General features: G+C 44.6%; 1 protein-coding gene across 2 annotated transcripts in view; it reads right to left on the bottom strand.

The window, feature by feature from the left end:
• The window catches only part of LOC106561151 (tetratricopeptide repeat protein 28), an 85,106-nt gene that overhangs the window by 20,093 nt on the left and 48,117 nt on the right, over nt 1-16,896 (bottom strand). For both annotated transcript variants that reach the window (XM_082978842.1, XM_082978843.1), the window contains 4 exons: nt 16,392-16,522; nt 15,276-15,497; nt 14,977-15,165; nt 13,354-13,450 (listed from right to left, as the gene is read on the bottom strand). In XM_082978842.1, the coding sequence (XP_082834968.1) occupies nt 13,354-13,450; nt 14,977-15,165; nt 15,276-15,497; nt 16,392-16,522 (639 nt within the window). The remainder of the gene's footprint in view (nt 1-13,353; nt 13,451-14,976; nt 15,166-15,275; nt 15,498-16,391; nt 16,523-16,896) is intronic.

Raw genomic sequence — 16,896 nt, 5'->3', positions numbered from 1 at the left:
TTTTATGGACGGCTCTATGACCCTGTGATGAGTGGAGGAGAGAGACAGTGAGGGAGACTCTGTCGGTCTGATCCAGTGTGTGTGTGTGTGTGTGTGTGTTTCCACAATTTGTTGGGCCATTGACCACTGAACCTGTAGTGTGTGTGTCTGTATGTGAAATGTTCAAACGTAAAGAACCACCTGACCCAATAATAAATGTGAGATTTATAAGGGAATTACCAGGGCTCAGCCACATACACTCCCCCTGAAAACCCCTTTAAATCGATTAAGGTGGCCCGGGTTGAACCGGGCTATGGCCCGTCACGTGACCGGGTGAAGCTGCTGAGGTAGGCGCACCCTGCTCAAATCTAAAAGTAATCAGCGCCGCTCAGTGATGTTGTCAAGAAGGCTACATGATGTATCGTTCAGAAACATACATCTCTTTTACAAGGTTTTATTGGTAATGCAAATAGTGTTTTTATCTAAAGCAACCACTTTTGCAGGTGGAAACAGAATGCTACTCATTACTTGAAGTGCTTAACCTAAGTCACTTTTGTTTTGAGTCTACTTTGCCGTCGGCCAGAACGGGGCACCTGGCTCACGCCCGGGAGACAGCCCACTTCCTAAACGAAAGCAATCACTTTTCACCTGGTGCAAAGTCCGCCCACACAGCCTGGCGCCCCTGACCTCTAACCTCTGTTCTATTGCTTATTTCAATTATATTGAATTCTGCTTATATCATGCTATACCACAATAAAAATAAAAGTAAAAGAAACGTTTTTGACCAAGAAGTGACAGGTTCAATGGCACGAAATCTCACTGTGTGTCACGGTTGTTGTCGGTGAATGAGGACCAAAACGCAGCAGGTACGTGAATGCTCATCTTGATTTTTAATTACTCTCAAAAATGAACATACCAAAACACGAAAAAACGAACACTCGACAAATAAACAGTCTGGTACGGCACAAGGCTATACACAGAATAATCACCCACAAATAACACATACAAACACACCCTAATATATGGGACTCTCAATCAAAGGCAGATAGACAACACCTGCCTTCAACTGAGAGTCCCAACCCCAATCAACCAAACATAGAAACACACACACTAGACTAACCATAGAATTAACTAAACATAAACCAAAACCCGGAAATACTAAATCAAACACCCTTTACACAAACACAACACCCCGAACCACATAAAACAAATACCCTCTGCCACGTCCTGACCAAACTACAAAAACAATTAACCTTATACTGGCCAGGACGTGACAGTACCCCCCCCCCTTAAAGGTGCTACCCCAGAAGCACCTTAAAAAATAACCCCAAGCAACACCAAAAAAAAAATTCCCCTTTTCTAAAGGGAGGGAAGGGAGGGTGGCTGCCGTCAACGACGGCACTGTGCTACACCCCCCCTCCCCAACCCACCTATTTCTGGAGGTGGCTCTGGTTCCGGCCGTTCCAGGCTGTCGGGCCACTCTGGCATCGCCGAGGGGCAGTCGGGCCAGTCTGGCAATTCGGGACAGTCTGGGCAGTCTGGCAATTCGGGACAGTCTGGGCAGTCTGGCAATTCGGGACAGTCTGGGCAGTCTGGCCACTCGGGCCACTCCGGCAGTTCAGGGCAGTCTGGCCACTCCGGCAGTTCAGGGCAGTCTGGCCACTCCGGCAGTTCAGGGCAGTCTGGCCACTCCGGCAGTTCAGGGCAGTCTGGCCACTCCGGCAGTTCAGGGCAGTCTGGCCACTCCGGCAGTTCAGGGCAGTCTGGCCACTCCGGCAGTTCAGCGCAGTCTGGCCACTCCGGCAGTTCAGCGCAGTCTGGCCACTCCGGCAGTTCAGCGCAGTCTGGCCACTCCGGCAGTTCAGCGCAGTCTGACCTCTCTGACGACTGTTGACTGGCGGGCAGCTCTGACGACTGTTGACTGGCGGGCAGCTCTGACGATGACTGTTGACTGGCGGGCAGCTCTGACGATGACTGTTGACTGGCGGGCAGCTCTGACGATGACTGTTGACTGGCGGGCAGCTCTGACGATGACTGTTGACTGGCGGGCAGCTCTGACGATGACTGTTGACTGGCGGGCAGCTCTGACGATGACTGTTGACTGGCGGGCAGCTCTGACGATGACTGTTGACTGGCGGGCAGCTCTGACGATGACTGTTGACTGGCGGGCAGATCTGATGATGACTGTTGACTGGCGGGCAGCTCTGATGATGACTGTTGACTGGCGGGCAGCTCTGATGATGACTGTTGACTGGCGGGCAGCTCTGATGAAGACTGTTGACTGGCGAGGCTGGGTTGACGCACTTGTAGCCTGGTGCGTGGTGCTGGTACTGGGCTTACCAGATTATGTACACGCACCTCCAGGCTAGTGCGGGGAGCGGGAACAGGACGAGTCGGACTGGGTTGACGCACTTCCGGGTCCGCACGAGAGACAGGAGCTGGAAACCCAGGGCTATGGAGGCGCACAGCCGGTCTCGATCTTACCTCCTGCACAACCCGTCTTGGCTGGATGGAACTAGTAGCCCTGTACGAGCGGGGTGCCCGTACAGGGCAGACTGGGCTGTGCAGGGGCCTGATGGTAGCCGTGCGTAGAGCGGGAGTTGGGTAGCCTGGTCCTCGGAGGCGTACCGGCGACCAGATGCGCTGCTCAGGCATCCTCCTACCAGGCTGGATGCCCGCTCTAGCACAGCACCTGCGAGGGGCTGGAATAACGCGCACCGGACTGTGCGTGCGTATGGGTGAGATAGTGCGCTCCTCAGCGAAACATAGCGCTCTCCACCCCATACGCTCCTCCATATAACCACGGGTAGCTGGCTTCCGGCTCTTCTTACGCCTAGCCAAACTACCCGTGTGCCCCCCCCCAAAATTTTCTTGGGGGTGCCTCTCGTGCTTCTCCTTCAGCGCGTACTTAGCCTCGTACCACCGCCTCTCCGCCTTGGCTGCCTCAATTTCCCACTGCGGGCGTCGATAATCCCCAGCCTGGTGCCAAGGTCCGGCCCCGTCCAGAACTTCCTCCCAGGTCCATTTCTCCCGCCAGTCCAACTCGAATTCCCTCTGCTCCTTCTTCTGCTGCTTGGTCCTTGAGTGGTGGGTGATTCTGTCACGGTTGTTGTCGGTGAATGAGGACCAAAACGCAGCAGGTACGTGAATGCTCATCTTGATTTTTAATTACTCTCAAAAATGAACATACCAAATAACGAAAAAACGAACACTCGACAAATAAACAGTCTGGTAAGGCACAAGGCTATACACAGAATAATCACCCACAAATAACACATACAAACACACCCTAATATATGGGACTCTCAATCAAAGGCAGATAGACAACACCTGCCTTCAACTGAGAGTCCCAACCCCAATCAACCAAACATAGAAACACACACACTAGACTAACCATAGAATTAACTAAACATAAACCAAAACCCGGAAATACTAAATCAAACACCCTTTACACAAACACAACACCACGAACCACATAAAACAAATACCCTCTGCCACGTCCTGACCAAACTACAAAAACAATTAACCTTATACTGGCCAGGACGTGACACTGTGCTCTATCAGCACCGTGGACAGCGCCCTTCACACTAAAGCAAGATTTTGGTCCACCACCCAAAGGACATCCAGCCAACTTGACACAACTGTGGGAAGCATTGGAGTCAACATTGGCCAGCATCCTTGTGGAACGCTTTCGACACCTTGTAGAGTCCATGCCCCGACGAATTGAAGCTGGTCTGAGGGCAAAAGGGGGTGCAACTCAATATTATGAAGGTATTCCTAATGTTTTGTACACTGTGGTTTAAAAGGTAAAGTAAAAAAAAAATGCTTCTCTGACATCACAGGGTAGGATCAAAGTAAAAAACGGTGATTTTCAAAACCTGCAATGAGTTTCTAGCCCAGGGGAGGGTATTTTCTTGCTCCCCACATCCCCGGGAATCTCATAGTGTTCGAAAATCACTTTTTAAGATGTTTTAACTTTTGATGGTAGAACTTTTAAACTTTATATTGTTTTCTACAAAACTTTTTCACATACTGTCTGTTGACACTGGTATTGCGTGGGAGATAATAAAATTGTGGTTGAAAAGTGGCGGAGTTGCCCTTTAAGCCTAGTTTACATTATCCCTAAGCACTCCATTACATTGCGCCGGATGTCATGCATTTCAACAGGGACGTCAACAACGGAGTGGAATCGCATCGCCCCCTTGCGGTTGAAGGCCCCGGTGCAAGACGGATGCTGCATACTTTGACATTTTCCAAACTTTGCGTCGTCTTTAATCCAGCCAAAGTCTGTCAAAGAACAGGAAGTTACCAAATCACAGCAGAAGATTAAAATGTGTTTTTTGGTGATGGCTTCATGGGATAACTAGCAACAATTACCAATTCCTATGTGATTACTATTTTAATAGTAATATTAAATAATATACATTGGCTGTTAAGCCAATTACTCTATATTATATGCCCTTACAAAGAAAGGAGAACCAAGGCACTTCTCATATAATTAAGTAAAATGCCTTTATGGCATGTTCAATGGAACAAAGATATAAAAACTCTTGACACGTTTAGGCCGAATGGCCTTCGTCGGGGAGTACAAAGATACGATGATACAATGTCTTTTTGAACAAAGCTGTTCTGTGACAAAGCATGGTCACAGAACAGCCAATAGTTAAAATTAATTGGACAACACCTAGTAAACAACACTATACATTCAAAAGTGAAAGAGGTATGCTATCAAAATGCACATCAGGGTTGATTGGAAAATGCAAAAGAAGACATTGTATCATCGTATCTTTGTACTCACTGACAAGCAGCCGAAACACATCTGTTTTTAAATCTTTGTTTCATTGAACATATACACAACAAATAAAGACAATTTCATTAATTATATGAAGAGTGCCTTGGTTTTTCTTGCGTTTTGATGACAAATGTACCCCTTTTTCCAAAGAGCACCTTCTGTCTACCAAAACCTACCTTAGCTGTGCTACCCTTCTTTTTTTCCAAAATATATTATATGACTGTTGCCTCCCATTTAAGTTTATTGTGATGGTAAAGACATTATTTTTTTATGATAATTATTAGGTGGAGGTTGCTAGCTACAGTGGTGTCTTCAACCTAGTCTAGCTGCTAGCTATCTGCTCTGCAGTGCAAGCTAGCTTGACTTGCTATAAAGTTAGAGAAACAACTTGTAGAAAAGTTACCAAACAAAACATGTTTTATTATCATCTGAAACAATACATGTATCCTGTTTTGAATGAAAAAGTCATATTTTGCAATTTCCCCAAATAAATGCGATCTCTGACGAGACCCCCATCTGGTGTTACAAACACTACACTTATCCGCTCAGTAGTGGGGCAAGACTCAGTGAAGATGACGTACGGCGTAATGAAACACGTCACTATGTGTCCGGAGCATTAGACTACAACCGTTTTCAAGTGGAACATTTTATAAGTATGTTTTTGGGAAACAGCTCTGAGATTTAACAATGCTCCTACCAAGGTTCTAATGGTGAATTTAGCCTTAAGATGCTTTTTGGAAACCGGGCCCTGGGCTGTTTCCATTCAATTGAATGTTAGCTACTTTCTGCCAGCCTAAACACAACCCTGATGTAACAGAAGTGAATAGTAGATTATTTATATAAAGGTACTGTATCACTTTCAAGGTCCTACTAAATGTGCACAAACGTTGGTTACTGGTAGTGCGCCGTGGTGTGCCGCTGCTAAATGCATATAGGGGAAACTTCGGAAGTACAGCATGTTTTTATCCTGATAGCTTTTTTGCGAGCTGTTTTTCCTGCTAATGGACTCTTTGGCCACAGTTGTCATTGTCCTCCACCTCCTAGCTGTGAATCCCTGTGGTGAATCCCTCTGAGCCCAGGACGTCAGGGTAACTGACAAACCTCTGGGTTGTCTGGAAGACTCCTATCAACAGCCTTAATTCTTAGGCTGGTCAGATCCTCTGAGAGATGGAGAGAGCATGCAGCTGTGTTTGGCAGGTAGCGTAGCAGTTAGAGCGTTGGGCCAGGAACTGAGAAGTCGCTGGTTCGAATACCTGAGTCGGCGAGGTGAAATGTGTACTTCACAATGTTCTTCATCTTGTGCCAGACCCTGACGCCAAGGTTCAACCAGAGCTCCAGAGAAAAGTAGAGTATCAGGAATAGGGATTAACATGGGTCCCGGGAACACTTCACATTTCCTCAAAAAAGACCTGGAAAATTACAACATTTTCCCCCAATGTCACACTAATGCAATTCCACAGAATACACATGGCAGCAGCAGCTCACCAACAAATAAAATAGCACATTTTCCAATCAGGTTCTTGCATTGAAGCCTTTAGCCTAGGGTATTTAATTCACACAAAGTCGCTATAAATCCAAAGCACATGCGTAATTGACACTGTCGGACTGCACAAGCAACCCGAATGCAGTTAATAAACCCTACAGGAAGCCCTTACAGTATAGCCTATAAAATAATGTTTGCTTCTGAGCTGTCATTGCACTCTTCAGACAGTCACAAATTTGCTAAGCCTATGCACAATTTACTACATAGGCATCTCTGTCACAGACATGAAGTCTGTTAACAATTCAGTGAGGCATGAGGGAAAATTCTATCTTCTCCGGTCCTGAGCCTAGCCTCCCACTATGACTTGGGAAAGCATGCAGTTTATTAGGCTACGGATTAAATAAATTATGATGAATTTCACAGGGTGGTGAAAGTGCACGGTGATGAGCTTGATGGTCCTTTCCAATAAATATTGAGGGTCTAATTCTGGGAACAAATAAAAATAATCCAGACAAATGAGCTGTTTCCATCAGGCCTGTTGTGACATGTTTTTATCTGACATGTACTTTACTCACATAAAAAGGTTGGATGTAACCTGGTTAGTGGCACTGGCAGTCTATACATTTCGGGAACTGAACTTTGTGCGACGATGGGAGTATTTGCATGCTCGTGTGTATGATGATGTGTGCGTGTGAAAAAGAGAGGAGACTTATTCAGTAAACTAAGTGTGAAATGGGATCCCTGGACAGGCAACTTTGATGGGGGTGGGGGCCACAAAAAAATCTGAACTCATCATGAGGAGCCGCAGTGGCTTGCGTGTCTGCGTACCCACATCCATACCCGTGCATGTAGTCAGAGCCAGCCCTAGCCTTTTGGGGGGCCCTAAGTGACAAAACATTTTAGCCCCTCTTGACAGCAGAGATACATTCTTTTCACTTTAGAGTTAATTTCCTGCAATTCTACACATTTTGCCATTGGGTGTAGAGAACATGTTGCAGTTAAAGCAAGTTTGCTGCAAATCTACACATTTGACCATGGGGCGGAGAGAAGATTTTGCAATATAACTAATTTCATGCAAATCTACAAATTTTGCCATAGGGTGAAGAGAAATGTTTTACAGTTTTTGATATATCTGAGTGAGAGTGACTAACAAAATCAATGGTGGCCCGCGGACGGTAATTCGACCATGATTACTACAAGTTTAGAAAGCTGGCTGCTAGACTAACTTACCAATGTAAAATGTTTTAGCTGACATGGGTTAATTGGTGACTGTCAGTGATTGACATAACAGAGAAACTGCTGATGCACAGCAACATTTCTAAAATGCAGATTGTGTATTCTACTATTCTAACTCTCAACAGTAAGTTGAAATGACATCTGTGCCCAGTGGGATGATTCATTTCTATCCTGCCGTAAAGTAATTCAACCCCTAGCTGAAAGAGTAAATATTGTTTATATGCAGATTATTATTCATCTGTTATGTCATTTAAATGCCCACACCAGTAGAAATTTGAGCTGAAAGACAATTGCCAGAGCATGCCCGTGATGTTGCACAAAGATGTAAGTCAATATGTCATTGTTTTAGTCAAAGTAGGCTTTGATATATTTGTGCTTGAAGTGCCAAATCCAAATGTGTGACTTCGGATGTTTCCGTGAGTCTTGTGTCTTTTCCTATGAGATGATGTGCAAATTCTTTTCAGCCTACGTTTCTTTTCAGAGCTGGGTTTTATTTTAATGGTACCACTCACCAGCATGGCATTATTTATTCATCAGAAACACCTGCAAAGTTTGTGAGTCACGACTGAGCTGACAATAAAACAGATAATACACTATATATACAAAAGTATGTGGACACGCCTTCAACTTAGTGGTTTCAGCTATTTCAGCCACACCCGTTGCATCAAATCGAGCACACTGCCATACAATCTCCATAGACAAACACTGGCAGTAGAATGGCCCATACTGAAGAGCTCAGTGACTTTCAACGTGGCACCATCATGAGATGCCACCTTTCCAACAAGTCAGTTCATCAAATTTCTGCCCTGCTAGAGCTGTCCTGGTCAACTACAAGAGCTGTTAACGTGAAGTGGAAATGTCTAGGAGCAATAACGGCTCAGCCGCGAAGTGGTGGGCCACACAAGCTCACAGAATGGAACTGCCGAGTGCTGAAGCGCATAGTGCGTAAAAAAATTGTCTGTCCTCGGTTGTAACACTCACTACCGAGTTCCAAACTGCTTCTGGAAGCAACGTCAGCACAAGAACTGTTCGTCGGGAGCTTCATGAAATGGGTTCCATAGCCGAGCAGCCACACACAAGCCTAAGATCACCATGCGTAATGCCAAGTGTCGGCTGGAGTGGTTTAAAGCTCGCCGCCATTGGAATCTGGAGCAGTGGAAACACGCTCTCTGGCGTGATGAATCACGCTTCACCATCTGGCAGTCCGATGGACAAATCTGGGTTTGGCAGATGCCAGGAGAACGCTACCTGTCTAATGCATAGTGCTAAGTCTGGTGGAGGAGGAATAATGGTCTGGGTTGTTTTGTCATGGTTCTGGCTAGGTCAAGGGAGTTCCAGTAAAAGGTAACTCCAACTCCATATTAATGGCCATGATTTTGGAATGAGATGTTCGACGAGCAGGCGTCCACATATTTTTAGTCATGTAGTGTATTTGGCTACCTCAAAGATGGTTGATGAATGAAGATAGTTCACTCAGGCCGTTTACCATTGCAGAAATGTGTGAGTTCCGGTCTCCTTAACACCAATGCAATATCAGCTGGGTCTGCTTTACTTAGTTCATTGACTTTCATTGAACCAGAAATAAAACTGTGGTGCGTCTCGCTACCTCTTCAGTCTCTCGCTATAGCCTACACTTGGCTGTCTGAGCCATGGAGCAAATTAAAATAGGGGGTACAAACTAATGTTTTTTCACCTCCACTTTTTTTTAACCAGCAAATTATCATAGTCCATTGGATAATTTGTCCAATTTCACTTATTTTTTTTAGCTAGTCTGAATGAAAAAATATATGACCATTCTATAAATAGTAAAGTTGTGTGATATGATTGCATTTTAGAACCCCCTCTCCACTCAAGATGAATGGTTTTGAGAGTCTGATAAACGTCAACCCTCAACATGTCAACAACTCATAGGCATGGTTTACCTGAGACTCATGTCTTGACAATAATTATTTTCACCTAATTTACATTTCTTAACTGAAATGGTGCTCACATAATAACATTAGCATGCTAGCTAGTTACATTGACAGCTGTCAGTTGGTGCCTTATTTGTTGTTATTTCTCTGCTACATGTGGAAATCACCACAATGTTCCCACACCCAAATCCTGAATATGCATAAAGGCATCAGCATGCTTCAGTTCGGCTGGTGTCTAGGTGACCCGAGCGAGTGTGCTTGCACTCCCTTAAAGGTGCACTATGCAGAAATCCCTCCACCATTTCCTGGTTGCCAAAATTCTAATAGCTTGTCTAATTTCAGTTTGTGGCAAAACAAGCATGTATAGTGTAGAGAATCATTGTACCATCTAAGCCGCTGTGAAATATATTTTCCATAACCAATAATATTGGTAGTAAAAGACGCAAAAACTTAACTTAAGAATGGGAAGCATAGAAATAGCACATATAGGGACAGATTTACCGCTTCTTAGACTTGCTTTCAATGAGAATGACAGGTCTATTTCTATGTGAATTTGGTCTGGTCGCCCAAAAAGTTACATATCGCAGCTTTAAAAGACCGCTTGAAAAACGAGAAAACGTGGCAATAGTACTCTTTTTCCATTTTGAGACGCCGTAGCTTCCTCAAAATAGTCAGAATTAATCTAAAATAACTCAAGAAATCTGTCATTAATTTTGACGTTTTTGCCGAGGAGATCTTAATCGCGCAATTTTACATCTAACAGTATTTCTCAATGAAAACATTTTCATGAAAACGAGTAGTCTTTCGTTGAATGACAACAGACTGAAGAATCCCTACTGTTGAACAATCACCGATGAATGGGCGTAGACTTCGGCTACCGACTTCGGCTTGCCTCGAAATGTTTCTGTGTGCCTGAACAGCCAAAAAAAACTTACTGAAGTCCAAAATGAACAAACATCACAAAATGTCGTCATATACACAAATTCTTCCAAACTGTTTCGGCTGGAAAGCATGCGGACACCTTTAGTAGCCTGCGTCAGCAGAGATTTGGATATATACAGTACCAGTCAAAAGTTTGGACACACCTACATGTACTCATTCAAGGGTTTTTCTTTATTCTTTTTTTTACTATTTCTACATTGTAGAATAATAGTGAAGACATCAAAACTATGAAATAACATATATGGAATCATGTAGTAACCAAAAAAGTGTTAATCAAATCAAAATATATTTTAGATTCTTCAAAGTAGCCACCCTTTGCCTTGATGACAGCTTTGCACACTCTTGGCATTCGCTCAACCAGCTTCATGAGGAATGCTTTTCCAATTGTCATGAAGGAGTTCCCACATGCTGAGCACTTGTTGGCTGCTTTTCCTTCACTCTGTGGTCCAACTCATCCCAAACCATCTCAATTGGGTTGAGATCGGGTGATTGTGGAGGCCAGGTCATCTGATGCATCACTCCATCACTCTCCTTGGTCAAATAGCCCTTACACAGCCTGGAGGTGTGATTTGAGTCATTGTCCTGTTGAAAAACGAATGATAGTCCCACTAAGCGCAAACCAGATGGGATGGTGTATCGCTGCAGAATGCTGTGGTAGCCATGCTGGTTAAGTGTGCCTTGAATTCTAATAAATCACAGACAGTGTCACCAGCAAAGCACCCCCACACCATCACACCCCCTCCTCCATGCTTCACGGTGGGAACCACACATGCGGAAATCATCCGTTCACCTACTCTGCGTCTCACAAAGACACGAGAGTTGGTTCCAAAAATCTCAAGACCAAAGGACAGATTTCCACCGGTCTAATGTCCATTGCTGATGTTTCTTGGCCCAAGCAAGTCTCTTCTTCTTATTGGTGTCATTTAGTAGTGGTTTCTTTGCAGAAATTTGACCATGAAGGCCTGATTCACGCACTCTCCTCTGAACAGTTGATGTTGAGATGTGTCTGTTACTAGAAAACAGTAAATATAAAGGAAAATCCTGGACTGAGAAGGTGTGTCCAAACTTTTGACTGGTATTGTATGTCTCCACCCTAACAATGGTCGTTGTCCACAGAGCAGAACAGCGGGCTGTCAAGCTCCCACCTAGTCCTCTCTTTGGATTGGTGGATACATCTAATTATTTTAATACTTTTTTAAATATTCGATGAGGGGTGTTTTTGTAAACCGCCTATATTCAATGGAGAGAGATGCTATGCTACTAGCCATATGTCATATATATGCATAGCCATCTCGAGACAACTTCAATATAAAGTGTTTTTTCTCAAAGTTGCTGGGATGTCACGTGTCCTACTTATCCTGTTATGGCTAGGGGGCAGTATTTTCACGGCCGGATAAAAAACGTACCCGATTTAATCTGATTATTACTCCTGCCCAGAAACTAGAATATGCATATAATTATTAGCTTTGGATAGAAAACACTCCAAAGTTTCTAAAACTGTTTGAATGGTGTCTGTGAGTATAACAGAACTCATATGGCAGGCAAAAACCTGAGAAGATTCCATATAGGAAGTGACCTGTCTGACAAGTTCTTGTTCATCTTGGCTCTTTTTATTGAAGACTGAGGATCTTTGCTGTAACGTGACACTTCCTACGGCTCCCATAGGCTCTCAGAACCCGGGAAAAAGCTGAATGATATCGAGGCAGCCTCTGGCTGAAACACATTTTTGATAGCTAGTTAGCATGCTAGCTCTGTTCTTTCAAGTGGTTTTTCAGTTAGCCACTTAGCTAACCTTTCTGACTGATATGTTTGTATGTTAGCCAACCTGTTAATGTTATCAATGCCAGTAAATATATTACGTTTAACTAGTTAAGCTATTTCTGTTACATTGCTATGTTTAATTTCTATACGGCTGTAAAGTGATTCAGTCACTAGCCTCAAACCTGCTGTAAAGTAGTTTAGCTCATCTACCGTCTGTAATGTAATTCTGTACTTACCTCCTATTTACCTTATTTGGATCATACCTCCATGTTCTTCCATTGCAATTCTGTAACATGTTATATGCAGCTATCCTGTATATTGACCCTTTTCTGTATGCCCTGTGTTTCCACTGTTTCACACTTCTCCACATTATTAAACCTGCCAATTGCAACATATGCCTGTTCCTTGGAGGAAGTAGTGGGGTTAAGAGTTTAGCTTGCTGTTTAGTTGAACAAGCGCTCAATCGTTAAAGTGAGAACAGAACAGCAAGAGAGACAGAAACAGTGAGAAAGACAGAAATTGTGAGAGAGACAGAAACAGTAAGAGAAAGACTAAGAAAAATTGAAACTCTCCATGGTGCTCAAGTAAGTAAGCAGTCCTACACTCAGAACACACACACACACACACACACACACACACACACACACACACACACACACACACACACACACACACACACACACACACACACACACACACACACACACACACACACACACACACACACACACAGGTAGGTAAGTTAATGTCCACTCAGCAGTGGGGTCAGATTCAGTAAGTCTCAAATATCATCATGGTCGCGGAACCCTAAACCTCGTTAATAAAACATGAGTGTTGATTGGTCAGAGAAGCACTAGTGGAGTCATGTGATAGGACACAGCTCTGGTGTCACACCTGGGCTGAAAGCAGGTGAGGTGTTTGTGGGATGTAGAGGGGAATTGGACAAACCCCTCTAACAAAACAATGCTGTCTCTAGATAATAAACACAGAACATCTGTTTATACTGCCCAAGACTGTCTGTAAAATGGTCTATACTATTGTCCTTCATTCTATTGCCCTGGCCTCTCTGTCTCTCCTTAATGCTGCTGGTCGATGTGGCATTTAACTGGTCGGGCTATTGGCGGACAGCTCTTGTATCTGTGATGGTATCCAATTCACAACCTTCTGATCCCAAGGGAGAAACACAAAACAGATAACTGTTTAATAGAGAGAGCCAGAGAGTGTAGGACGCCGTCATCATGTCTTACCCAGGTTGGATGAAGCTCGTCCCTGTGCAGCTCTGTCCTGCAGCTCCTCCGCTATGTCCAGCTGCTGCTGGTGGTACTGGCCTGCCCTCTCCAAGTCCTGGAGAACATATGGAGAGTTATGCTGTGTGTGTGACCATCTGTGAATGTGTGTGTGTGTGTGTGTGTGTGTGTGTGTGTGTGTGTGTGTGTGTGTGTGTGTGTGTGTGTGTGTGTGTGTGTGTGTGTGTGTGTGTGTGTGTGTGTGTGTGGTGGTGTGTGTGTGTGTGTGTGTATCAGTGCTTGACTTGGGATGAAAAAGGTGCAGGAGCTGTCTTTTTTTCAAGCCGGTCCCATTAGACTATGTTCGCAAAACATTTCCAAATGACATTATGCTATAGCGACCTCTGATTAGTCACTGTTAAGGGTTTGTACACATTTTTGACAGATGGATTTTTAACCAAATTTCCATGACCAATAATTGGTGGCGTCTCTATGTATCCTCCATACAAATGACAGCATGAATGTGGTAGTGACACTAGAAGGCTGCTGGTTTCTGATCCCGTGTAGGCCTATTATCTCCTGCCGTTGTGCCCTTGATCAAGGCACTTAACCCCCCCACAAAGTAGACTAACTGCACTGTTGGGCTATTGTATAAAACACACATTCAACCCTCCATCTGGAGAGGTACTGGGTGTGCAGGCTTTTGATCCAGCCCTTAAACACATCCGATCTGCTTATCAAGGTCCTGTTGAGCAGCTGATGTTTAGGCTACAATGTGGTGTGGTGTGTTCGAGCAGGGCTGGAGCACAAGCCTGCACACCCAGTAGCTCTCCTGGAGGATGGTTGGCCACCCTTGATATAAAATATTACAACTAAACACATGTCTTTTATACAATTATTCCCTCAATCAATGGATCAGGTATGAAATGGATAAGGTAGGTTACTTCAAAGCATGGCAGCTAACATGTTTATCTATAACTATGTTTACCTATAACCTTTATAAGCATAAAATATTCCTGTTTCAGGGGAGATCCATGCACAGCATGTCAGTTATTTATCAATTAGGCTATTCTTAGAATATATTTAACGCTGTTGGAATTACATGGCTAGCCTACTGTTTAATAGAGGGGAATCCCAGCTTTCCAATAACGGTCACATTTATTTCTCAACAGTGCCGGAGGAAAGGCGACAACGAGTCAAAGACATTACTGCTTATGGCTAAATAGTTCACTAGCGAGATAACTAGCTGTAAATGTTAGTCTCCAGAGTGATGTGCTGAAGGGTAGGCCTAATTCGGATCATGGCTGACATGTAGATTTTTAAGTGATTGATAATATATTTTAAAAGGAAAACACAATACACCAGATTCACAGAATAGCAGCAAATAAACTTGAACAAAGCGGAATCAGGATATGAATGCCCACTCTCAATTACTATTCAATGGAGATCCCGCCTTCATTACACTTTGATCAACCTTTTTTTTTTTAGAAGCTATGTCTGAATCCGGGCCGGTGATAATCCACTTTGTTTGATATAGGAGCCGCTACGCGGTTCCCCAAGAACTGGAGGTGCTGTTACGGCGCACTGTGAAGCACTGGTGTGTATATCTTTGTTTATACAGTATGTGTGTGTGTGGTCTACTACCTGCATGCAGCGAGCAGCATGTCCCAGGCCGGCGTAAGCCCTCATCTGTATAGTCCTGTCCTCCAGCTCCTGAGCCAGCTGCAGCACCAGGGTGTGGTAGGACACAGCCTTGTCAAAGTCTCTCTGGCTGTGGTGGGCACTGCCCAGGTTACTGTACGCCCGCGCCTCCTCAGGACCATTACCCAGGGTCTGCAGATCACATCAGAGAATATACAGTTGAAGTCGGAAGTTTAAATACACTTAGGTTGGAGTCATTAAAACTCGTTTTTTAACCACCCCACTCCTCATGAGTTAAATACCTTAGCTATATCCAGGTGTTGCTGGTGACACTGCATAGCGTTGGTGAAGTCTCCCAGTGCGGTGTAGACAGCGCCCATGTTGCCCAGCTGGCGAGCCTCTGATAGCAGGCACTGGGTCTGCCGTGCCAACAGCACACACTGCTTATGGCTGGCCAGGGCATTAGGATAGTCCGCTATCGCTGTGTACACATGGCCAAGGCTGCTCAGCGCAGCGGACGCAGCCTAGAGACAAACACACACACACACACTCATTAGATTTGTCCTCAGCCCTGGCATTCAAACCGGCAACTCTCTGGTGACTGGCCCGCCTGTCTAACCTTGAGGCTAGCATCGCACCACATTAACACTGCCACAGGAGGCATCTTAGAAAGACACACACACACGCACACACACAAAAACACACACACACGATCTACAGAAAACGAAACACAGTAGGAAAGATGAGGTGTATAATGATGTGTGTGTTTGAAGAACCTCAGGCTGTGGACCTGCGGTGTCGACTGGAGAGGAACTCAATAACCATGTCACAGTCACACCTCAATGTCCTCCGCTCTAAACACACACACACACACACACACACACACACACACACACACACACACCACACACACACACACACACACACACACACACACACACACACACATTGTATAGCATATTCAGAATGCGCATTAAACAAGGTTAACATACTGAAAGGCATGTTTCGTACAATACTAAACAAACAATGAACATTGAATAACATATACAACGACATGTGAACACACAGCATAACCATACAGCTGTACTGACATTCACACAGCCAGGTCTGCAAGGTGTACATTCAAGTTCACCATAATACAGAGACTTGCTTCTCATTCCTCCTCATTGTATTTCAGCCATGAACAGTGAGTGGTGCAGCTCAAGAGCAGACTGTGTTACATTGTCACATTGCTCTGACTGAGAGCAACTCAGCATGGCTCCTGAATGGAAGAAGGGGCAAGAGAAGGAGAAGTACACGATGGAGCGCTCTCACACACACACACACACACACACACACACACACACACACACACACACACACACACACACACACACACACACACACACACACACACACACACACACACACACACACACCTCTCTGTCCTTGAGTTTCATGGCGAGGACCAGCTGATGCCTGTGATTGGTCAAAGCCTCCCTGTAGTTGACCTTGGAGAAGTAGGCAGAGCCTAGGTTCCCGTGAGCTCGGCACTCGCCTGATTGGTCACCTGGGAAGACATGATAATGAGGTGGGTGTGGACATAAGGCTTCTTAGATGGTGTTAAATGTTCCAATTCATTTGGGTTTGAAGCCCGCAGATTTCTGCTAATCCATGATGTAGTGGAGGTGGTTGAGTGAACTACACTCACACGATGAGTAACCTTGCTTGAGACCTGATGGCCATTGTTAGGTCACATAGCAAATGCCTTGTCTTCCACTCAGTGGGTTATCACAGTCTTAACCTGTTGGGGCTAGGGGGCAGTATTTTCACGGCTGGATAAAAAAACGTACCCGATTTAATCTGGTTACTAATCCTACCCAGTAACTAGAATATGCATATACTTATTATATATGGATAGAAAACACCCTAAAGTTTCTAAAA

Source organism: Salmo salar, chromosome 01 (genome assembly GCF_965601325.2).
Source record: "Salmo salar chromosome 01, fSalSal1, whole genome shotgun sequence".
Lineage (NCBI taxonomy): Eukaryota > Metazoa > Chordata > Actinopteri > Salmoniformes > Salmonidae > Salmo > Salmo salar.
Note: the sequence above shows the minus strand (reverse complement) of the source record. Positions and strands in the feature narration are given on the sequence as shown.